Source organism: Prenolepis imparis, unplaced genomic scaffold (assembly GCF_030444845.1).
Source record: "Prenolepis imparis isolate NDT839.2.m4 unplaced genomic scaffold, iyPreImpa1.0 SCAF_1, whole genome shotgun sequence".
Lineage (NCBI taxonomy): Eukaryota > Metazoa > Arthropoda > Insecta > Hymenoptera > Formicidae > Prenolepis > Prenolepis imparis.
In genome coordinates, this window is record NW_028141159.1 from 21,794,754 (window position 1) to 21,807,482 (window position 12,729).

At 21.7% G+C, this 12,729-nt stretch overlaps 1 protein-coding gene across 1 annotated transcript; it reads left to right on the plus strand.

The window, feature by feature from the left end:
- Positions 1 to 122: 122 nt before the first annotated feature.
- On the plus strand, positions 123 to 3,745 carry LOC145936131 (tubulin gamma-1 chain-like). The gene is made up of 4 exons (XM_083038031.1): positions 123 to 1,533; positions 1,669 to 1,748; positions 2,064 to 2,264; positions 3,531 to 3,745. Exons 1-3 carry the CDS (start codon positions 1,526 to 1,528, stop codon positions 2,180 to 2,182), a joined length of 207 nt encoding a protein of 68 aa, XP_082894157.1. The 5' UTR covers positions 123 to 1,525; the 3' UTR covers positions 2,183 to 2,264; positions 3,531 to 3,745.
- The last annotated feature ends 8,984 nt before the right edge of the window (positions 3,746 to 12,729 follow it).

Consider the following 12,729-nt stretch of genomic DNA (forward strand, 5'->3'; position numbering starts at 1 on the left):
AAGAAAAGAACAGTTTACAATTAAACGAAGCATTTAGAAAAGCCACGTTTAACGTTTTCTATCAAAAAAATCATCAATTAATTAAACTACAGCTAAAGAATTTGAAGATGCAAGTTTCTGATATCGTTCAAACAAATTTTATTCCCATAATTTAATCACATAATTTTCTACTTTTATTTTCACAAATAAATAATTACCACTACTTCGTTCAATTATGATCGAATGAATTTTAATGAATTTTAATTAAAAATAATTCAAACGTTGGCTAGAATAAGAGAATAGTCAATATATTTATCAGTGTATGTGCTATCATATAATACGTGGTGTATATAGTAATATAATGTTTTATATAAAATACTAGAACAACATAAGCGCGCGCTACGTGCGCGCCATTCTTCGGTTTTATGTTTAAAAAAATATTTTTTTTTAAATAATATAAAATTTGTTTAAACTCGATTAATAGTTTTTCATAGAAATCAGCTGATTAAAGCGTTAATTTATTAATTAAATTTTTAAATAATATGATAAAAAATTAAAATAGTAATATGTTGTAAATAATATATGTTATAATATCTTATTCTCGATTAATATTTTTTGATAGAAATCAGCTGATAACTTTCAAAAATATTAATCAAGTTTAAAGTATTATAACATATTATTTAAAATATATTAAAAGACATCAGGACTCTTTCTTGCGCTTATTCAGTGGCAGAATCTGCGAGAAAAATCAGTTTTCATATATTTTTGTTATTAATTTACAGATAATTATTAATGCAATTAACGTGCAATAATACGAGTCTTTTAATATCTTTGATAATTCATCTAAATTAATAGATTATATTTTGCGAAGAGATTTAACGAGCAATAATATATTATATGTCTTATTGCGCTCGAAAAATCGTCTGAGTTAATAGGGGAACATATTTTGCGAAGAGGTATAGTGTAGCAATATGTGTCTTTTCAGGTCCGAAAAATCGTCTGAGTTAATAGGAATACATATTATGCAAAGAGGTAGATCGAAGTAACGTCGGTAATAAAGGTTGATAATTTATCGATAATAACGTCGATAATTTACCAACCTTCATTACCGACATTACTTCGAACAACCTCTTTGCATAACATGTATTCCTATTAACTCGGACGATTTTTCGAACGTCTTAAGAGACACGTGGCACATACATAACCTGTTTTAAATTAAATTAAATTTATTAAATAATGCTAAATAATTTTTACAAATTAATGATACTCGTAAATTAAAAATTCATGATAATAAAAAATACAATATGTATTACTATGAACGTTGTTATTAACAATTATTAAAATATTTAGTCATGATGTGAAATATCGATGACAGCTTTTACGCGAAAATTGTAATAAAATGCCGAAATAAGGAGAAAAAAAGAAAAAGAAAGAAAATACTGCATTTTAAAAGAAAATTGATATAATAAAAGAAGAAAAATAAAATACTCAAAGTGTTATCAATTATTATTATAATATTATATTGCGAGAAAATGGCGATTTCAGGATGCAAAAGTAATTATACTTTCATTAAAAATATATATACTTACACGGAGATAAATATTAGTAAATTTTTCGATATATTTCATATATTGTTTTATATTTGTTTATTCTCAAATATGCATAATAATAAATGTTTTTTTTTTTCAGCAAATCCAAGCACAAACATTGTTATTCATTCTGGCTCTATGTATCTTCATTACATGCAGTAGCAAGGAGATATTTGCAAAGTATAATAAAGTACAAATGTTTTCTGCTATTAGTCGTAATATTAATAAATATAAACAAGTGTGATATGGGGACAGGATTTTGTTATCAACATTGTTTTTTTATAAACGAAGGAATTGATGCAAGCAATGGAAGAGCTACGATATTTCCAAACACTTGCAAATATGAAAATAACGAATATCTTTATCGTCTTTTTTTTTACATTATGCCTCAATTTTACAAACTTAAAATTTCTCTTTTATTATAATTTGTAATAAAACCTATATATTTTCTTTCTTAGAATAAAATTTATATATTTTTATACATTTTATTTATAGTTGGATTTGAGTTTTGGAAGAGATTATGCACAGAGCATGGAATCAGCCCAGAAGGAATCTTGGAAGATTATGCAATAGAGGGAACGGATAGAAAGGATGTCTTTTTATCAAGCAGATGATGAGCATTACGTATCACGAACTGTGTTATTAGATTTAGAGCCCAGGGTTATTCATACTATTATGAATTTTCCATATTCAAAGGTAGTACGGATCTGGAATATGTATGTACATTTATGTTTATGCATATATATGAATATGTATGTACATTTATGTTTATGCATATATATGAATATGTATGTACATTTATGATTATGCATATATATGAATATGTATGTACATTTATGATTATGCATATATATGAATATGTATGTACATTTATGATTATGCATATATATGAATATGTATGTACATTTATGATTATGCATATATATGAATATGTATGTACATTTATGATTATGCATATATATGAATATGTATGTACATTTATGTTTATGCATATATATGAATATGTATGTACATTTATGATTATGCATATATATGAATATGTATGTACATTTATGATTATGCATATATATGAATATGTATGTACATTTATGATTATGCATATATATGAATATGTATGTACATTTATGTTTATGCATATATATGAATATATATGTACATTTATGTTTATGTTCTGTTTTATGTATCTGAGTTAGAAGAATATGTTTTACAAAGAGATCAGTGGAACCTTATAGTAATGCAAAATTTTATGTGATAAATTCGTAAATTAAAAATAGAACGTGCATATTTATATTTATCAGTATATAATTTTACTTTTATGCATTGACAAAAGCATTTCTTTCTTCTAAGTTTGGGATTTTTAATTGCAATTTATTTAAATAATACCATAAAGAAACAAATGTAACGCGTGCTTTGTAATATTCTAGTAATATTCTAATAATAAAAGTGCGAGATAGTCTGTACAGACTGAAAGCATTTACTTTAAAAGGTCAAAAGAAAAAAACAATAACACTCATGATCAGCAGAAACAGTAAACCGCTGAAAGCATAACGTAAAGCACTCACTGGGCCATTTCCTCTGCTGAAAGCAGCCTATACAGTTGTGGGTGGTTTTTTCGTATCAAGAAAATAAAGTGATTTATATTTGAATTGTTAGAACGTTAAAATGCCAAGCGAGGTGATAACTTTGCAGCTTGGCCAATGTGGGAATCAAAGTATTACATGTTATTTTGTCTCATATAATATAAATCCTTTTCATACGTTTTATAATTTTTTGATACAAATGCTACAATATTTCCAAATACTTGCAAATATGAAAATAACGAATATCTTTATCGTCTTTTTTTTTACATTATGCCTCAATTTTACAAACTTAAAATTTCTCTTTTATTATAATTTGTAATAAAACCTATATATTTTCTTTCTTAGAATAAAATTTATATATTTTTATACATTTTATTTATAGTTGGATTTGAGTTTTGGAAGAGATTATGCACAGAGCATGGAATCAGCCCAGAAGGAATCTTGGAAGATTATGCAATAGAGGGAACGGATAGAAAGGATGTCTTTTTATCAAGCAGATGATGAGCATTACGTACCACGAACTGTGTTATTAGATTTAGAGCCCAGGGTTATTCATACTATTATGAATTTTCCATATTCAAAGGTAGTACGGATCTGGAATATGTATGTACATTTATGTTTATGCATATATATGAATATGTATGTACATTTATGATTATGCATATATATGAATATGTATGTACATTTATGATTATGCATATATATGAATATGTATGTACATTTATGTTTATGCATATATATGAATATGTATGTACATTTATGTTTATGCATATATATGAATATGTATGTACATTTATGTTTATGCATATATATGAATATGTATGTACATTTATGTTTATGCATATATATGAATATGTATGTACATTTATGATTATGCATATATATGAATATGTATGTACATTTATGATTATGCATATATATGAATATGTATGTACATTTATGTTTATGCATATATATGAATATGTATGTACATTTATGATTATGCATATATATGAATATGTATGTACATTTATGATTATGCATATATATGAATATGTATGTACATTTATGTTTATGCATATATATGAATATGTATGTACATTTATGATTATGCATATATATGAATATGTATGTACATTTATGTTTATGCATATATATGAATATGTATGTACATTTATGATTATGCATATATATGAATATGTATGTACATTTATGATTATGCATATATATGAATATGTATGTACATTTATGTTTATGCATATATATGAATATGTATGTACATTTATGTTTATGCATATATATGAATATGTATGTACATTTATGTTTATGCATATATATGAATATGTATGTACATTTATGTTTATGCATATATATGAATATGTATGTACATTTATGTTTATGCATATATATGAATATGTATGTACATTTATGTTTATGCATATATATGAATATGTATGTACATTTATGTTTATGCATATATATGAATATGTATGTACATTTATGATTATGCATATATATGAATATGTATGTACATTTATGATTATGCATATATATGAATATGTATGTACATTTATGATTATGCATATATATGAATATGTATGTACATTTATGTTTATGCATATATATGAATATGTATGTACATTTATGTTTATGCATATATATGAATATGTATGTACATTTATGATTATGCATATATATGAATATGTATGTACATTTATGATTATGCATATATATGAATATGTATGTACATTTATGATTATGCATATATATGAATATGTATGTACATTTATGATTATGCATATATATGAATATGTATGTACATTTATGATTATGCATATATATGAATATGTATGTACATTTATGATTATGCATATATATGAATATGTATGTACATTTATGATTATGCATATATATGAATATGTATGTACATTTATGATTATGCATATATATGAATATGTATGTACATTTATGATTATGCATATATATGAATATGTATGTACATTTATGATTATGCATATATATGAATATGTATGTACATTTATGATTATGCATATATATGAATATGTATGTACATTTATGATTATGCATATATATGAATATGTATGTACATTTATGTTTATGCATATATATGAATATGTATGTACATTTATGTTTATGCATATATATGAATATGTATGTACATTTATGTTTATGCATATATATGAATATGTATGTACATTTATGTTTATGCATATATATGAATATGTATGTACATTTATGTTTATGCATATATATGAATATGTATGTACATTTATGTTTATGCATATATATGAATATGTATGTACATTTATGTTTATGCATATATATGAATATGTATGTACATTTATGTTTATGCATATATATGAATATGTATGTACATTTATGTTTATGCATATATATGAATATGTATGTACATTTATGTTTATGCATATATATGAATATGTATGTACATTTATGTTTATGCATATATATGAATATGTATGTACATTTATGTTTATGCATATATATGAATATGTATGTACATTTATGTTTATGCATATATATGAATATGTATGTACATTTATGTTTATGCATATATATGAATATGTATGTACATTTATGTTTATGCATATATATGAATATGTATGTACATTTATGTTTATGCATATATATGAATATGTATGTACATTTATGTTTATGCATATATATGAATATGTATGTACATTTATGTTTATGCATATATATGAATATGTATGTACATTTATGTTTATGCATATATATGAATATGTATGTACATTTATGATTATGCATATATATGAATATGTATGTACATTTATGATTATGCATATATATGAATATGTATGTACATTTATGATTATGCATATATATGAATATGTATGTACATTTATGATTATGCATATATATGAATATGTATGTACATTTATGATTATGCATATATATGAATATGTATGTACATTTATGATTATGCATATATATGAATATGTATGTACATTTATGTTTATGCATATACATGAATATGTATGTACATTTATGTTTATGCATATACATGAATATGTATGTACATTTATGTTTATGCATATACATGAATATGTATGTACATTTATGTTTATGCATATACATGAATATGTATGTACATTTATGTTTATGCATATACATGAATATGTATGTACATTTATGTTTATGCATATACATGAATATGTATGTACATTTATGTTTATGCATATACATGAATATGTATGTACATTTATGTTTATGCATATACATGAATATGTATGTACATTTATGTTTATGCATATACATGAATATGTATGTACATTTATGTTTATGCATATACATGAATATGTATGTACATTTATGTTTATGCATATACATGAATATGTATGTACATTTATGTTTATGCATATACATGAATATGTATGTACATTTATGTTTATGCATATACATGAATATGTATGTACATTTATGTTTATGCATATACATGAATATGTATGTACATTTATGTTTATGCATATACATGAATATGTATGTACATTTATGTTTATGCATATACATGAATATGTATGTACATTTATGTTTATGCATATACATGAATATGTATGTACATTTATGTTTATGCATATATATGAATATGTATGTACATTTATGTTTATGCATATATATGAATATGTATGTACATTTATGATTATGCATATATATGAATATGTATGTACATTTATGTTTATGCATATATATGAATATGTATGTACATTTATGTTTATGCATATATATGAATATGTATGTACATTTATGATTATGCATATATATGAATATGTATGTACATTTATGATTATGCATATATATGAATATGTATGTACATTTATGATTATGCATATATATGAATATGTATGTACATTTATGTTTATGCATATATATGAATATGTATGTACATTTATGTTTATATATATATATGAATATGTATGTACATTTATGTTTATGCATATATATGAATATGTATGTACATTTATGTTTATGCATATATATGAATATGTATGTACATTTATGTTTATGCATATATATGAATATGTATGTACATTTATGATTATGCATATATATGAATATGTATGTACATTTATGATTATGCATATATATGAATATGTATGTACATTTATGATTATGCATATATATGAATATGTATGTACATTTATGATTATGCATATATATGAATATGTATGTACATTTATGATTATGCATATATATGAATATGTATGTACATTTATGATTATGCATATATATGAATATGTATGTACATTTATGTTTATGCATATATATGAATATGTATGTACATTTATGATTATGCATATATATGAATATGTATGTACATTTATGTTTATGCATATATATGAATATGTATGTACATTTATGTTTATGCATATATATGAATATGTATGTACATTTATGTTTATGCATATATATGAATATGTATGTACATTTATGTTTATGCATATATATGAATATGTATGTACATTTAAGTTTATGCATATATATGAATATGTATGTACATTTATGTTTATGCATATATATGAATATGTATGTACATTTATGATTATGCATATATATGAATATGTATGTACATTTATGATTATGCATATATATGAATATGTATGTACATTTATGATTATGCATATATATGAATATGTATGTACATTTATGATTATGCATATATATGAATATGTATGTACATTTATGATTATGCATATATATGAATATGTATGTACATTTATGTTTATGCATATATATGAATATGTATGTACATTTATGTTTATGCATATATATGAATATGTATGTACATTTATGTTTATGCATATATATGAATATGTATGTACATTTATGTTTATGCATATATATGAATATGTATGTACATTTATGTTTATGCATATATATGAATATGTATGTACATTTATGTTTATGCATATATATGAATATGTATGTACATTTATGTTTATGCATATATATGAATATGTATGTACATTTATGTTTATGCATATATATGAATATGTATGTACATTTATGATTATGCATATATATGAATATGTATGTACATTTATGATTATGCATATATATGAATATGTATGTACATTTATGATTATGCATATATATGAATATGTATGTACATTTATGTTTATGCATATATATGAATATGTATGTACATTTATGATTATGCATATATATGAATATGTATGTACATTTATGTTTATGCATATATATGAATATGTATGTACATTTATGTTTATGCATATATATGAATATGTATGTACATTTATGTTTATGCATATATATGAATATGTATGTACATTTATGTTTATGCATATATATGAATATGTATGTACATTTATGTTTATGCATATATATGAATATGTATGTACATTTATGTTTATGCATATATATGAATATGTATGTACATTTATGTTTATGCATATATATGAATATGTATGTACATTTATGTTTATGCATATATATGAATATGTATGTACATTTATGATTATGCATATATATGAATATGTATGTACATTTATGATTATGCATATATATGAATATGTATGTACATTTATGATTATGCATATATATGAATATGTATGTACATTTATGATTATGCATATATATGAATATGTATGTACATTTATGATTATGCATATATATGAATATGTATGTACATTTATGATTATGCATATATATGAATATGTATGTACATTTATGATTATGCATATATATGAATATGTATGTACATTTATGATTATGCATATATATGAATATGTATGTACATTTATGATTATGCATATATATGAATATGTATGTACATTTATGATTATGCATATATATGAATATGTATGTACATTTATGATTATGCATATATATGAATATGTATGTACATTTATGATTATGCATATATATGAATATGTATGTACATTTATGATTATGCATATATATGAATATGTATGTACATTTATGATTATGCATATATATGAATATGTATGTACATTTATGATTATGCATATATATGAATATGTATGTACATTTATGATTATGCATATATATGAATATGTATGTACATTTATGATTATGCATATATATGAATATGTATGTACATTTATGATTATGCATATATATGAATATGTATGTACATTTATGATTATGCATATATATGAATATGTATGTACATTTATGATTATGCATATATATGAATATGTATGTACATTTATGATTATGCATATATATGAATATGTATGTACATTTATGATTATGCATATATATGAATATGTATGTACATTTATGATTATGCATATATATGAATATGTATGTACATTTATGATTATGCATATATATGAATATGTATGTACATTTATGATTATGCATATATATGAATATGTATGTACATTTATGATTATGCATATATATGAATATGTATGTACATTTATGATTATGCATATATATGAATATGTATGTACATTTATGATTATGCATATATATGAATATGTATGTACATTTATGATTATGCATATATATGAATATGTATGTACATTTATGATTATGCATATATATGAATATGTATGTACATTTATGATTATGCATATATATGAATATGTATGTACATTTATGATTATGCATATATATGAATATGTATGTACATTTATGTTTATGCATATACATGAATATGTATGTACATTTATGTTTATGCATATACATGAATATGTATGTACATTTATGTTTATGCATATACATGAATATGTATGTACATTTATGTTTATGCATATACATGAATATGTATGTACATTTATGTTTATGCATATACATGAATATGTATGTACATTTATGTTTATGCATATACATGAATATGTATGTACATTTATGTTTATGCATATACATGAATATGTATGTACATTTATGTTTATGCATATACATGAATATGTATGTACATTTATGTTTATGCATATACATGAATATGTATGTACATTTATGTTTATGCATATACATGAATATGTATGTACATTTATGTTTATGCATATACATGAATATGTATGTACATTTATGTTTATGCATATACATGAATATGTATGTACATTTATGTTTATGCATATACATGAATATGTATGTACATTTATGTTTATGCATATACATGAATATGTATGTACATTTATGTTTATGCATATACATGAATATGTATGTACATTTATGTTTATGCATATACATGAATATGTATGTACATTTATGTTTATGCATATACATGAATATGTATGTACATTTATGTTTATGCATATACATGAATATGTATGTACATTTATGTTTATGCATATACATGAATATGTATGTACATTTATGTTTATGCATATACATGAATATGTATGTACATTTATGTTTATGCATATACATGAATATGTATGTACATTTATGTTTATGCATATACATGAATATGTATGTACATTTATGTTTATGCATATACATGAATATGTATGTACATTTATGTTTATGCATATACATGAATATGTATGTACATTTATGTTTATGCATATACATGAATATGTATGTACATTTATGTTTATGCATATACATGAATATGTATGTACATTTATGTTTATGCATATACATGAATATGTATGTACATTTATGTTTATGCATATACATGAATATGTATGTACATTTATGTTTATGCATATACATGAATATGTATGTACATTTATGTTTATGCATATACATGAATATGTATGTACATTTATGTTTATGCATATACATGAATATGTATGTACATTTATGTTTATGCATATACATGAATATGTATGTACATTTATGTTTATGCATATACATGAATATGTATGTACATTTATGTTTATGCATATACATGAATATGTATGTACATTTATGTTTATGCATATACATGAATATGTATGTACATTTATGATTATGCATATATATGAATATGTATGTACATTTATGTTTATGCATATATATGAATATGTATGTACATTTATGTTTATGCATATATATGAATATGTATGTACATTTATGTTTATGCATATATATGAATATGTATGTACATTTATGATTATGCATATATATGAATATGTATGTACATTTATGTTTATGCATATATATGAATATGTATGTACATTTATGATTATGCATATATATGAATATGTATGTACATTTATGTTTATGCATATATATGAATATGTATGTACATTTATGTTTATGCATATATATGAATATGTATGTACATTTATGTTTATGCATATATATGAATATGTATGTACATTTATGATTATGCATATATATGAATATGTATGTACATTTATGATTATGCATATATATGAATATGTATGTACATTTATGATTATGCATATATATGAATATGTATGTACATTTATGATTATGCATATATATGAATATGTATGTACATTTATGATTATGCATATATATGAATATGTATGTACATTTATGTTTATGCATATATATGAATATGTATGTACATTTATGTTTATGCATATATATGAATATGTATGTACATTTATGTTTATGCATATATATGAATATGTATGTACATTTATGATTATGCATATATATGAATATGTATGTACATTTATGATTATGCATATATATGAATATGTATGTACATTTATGATTATGCATATATATGAATATGTATGTACATTTATGATTATGCATATATATGAATATGTATGTACATTTATGATTATGCATATATATGAATATGTATGTACATTTATGATTATGCATATATATGAATATGTATGTACATTTATGATTATGCATATATATGAATATGTATGTACATTTATGTTTATGCATATATATGAATATGTATGTACATTTATGTTTATGCATATATATGAATATGTATGTACATTTATGTTTATGCATATATATGAATATGTATGTACATTTATGTTTATGCATATATATGAATATGTATGTACATTTATGTTTATGCATATATATGAATATGTATGTACATTTATGTTTATGCATATATATGAATATGTATGTACATTTATGTTTATGCATATATATGAATATGTATGTACATTTATGTTTATGCATATATATGAATATGTATGTACATTTATGTTTATGCATATATATGAATATGTATGTACATTTATGTTTATGCATATATATGAATATGTATGTACATTTATGATTATGCATATATATGAATATGTATGTACATTTATGATTATGCATATATATGAATATGTATGTACATTTATGTTTATGCATATATATGAATATGTATGTACATTTATGTTTATGCATATATATGAATATGTATGTACATTTATGTTTATGCATATATATGAATATGTATGTACATTTATGATTATGCATATTATGAATATGTATGTACATTTATGATTATGCATATATATGAATATGTATGTACATTTATGATTATGCATATATATGAATATGTATGTACATTTATGATTATGCATATATATGAATATGTATGTACATTTATGATTATGCATATATATGAATATGTATGTACATTTATGATTATGCATAAGTACTCTGCGTTGATACCACTGCTT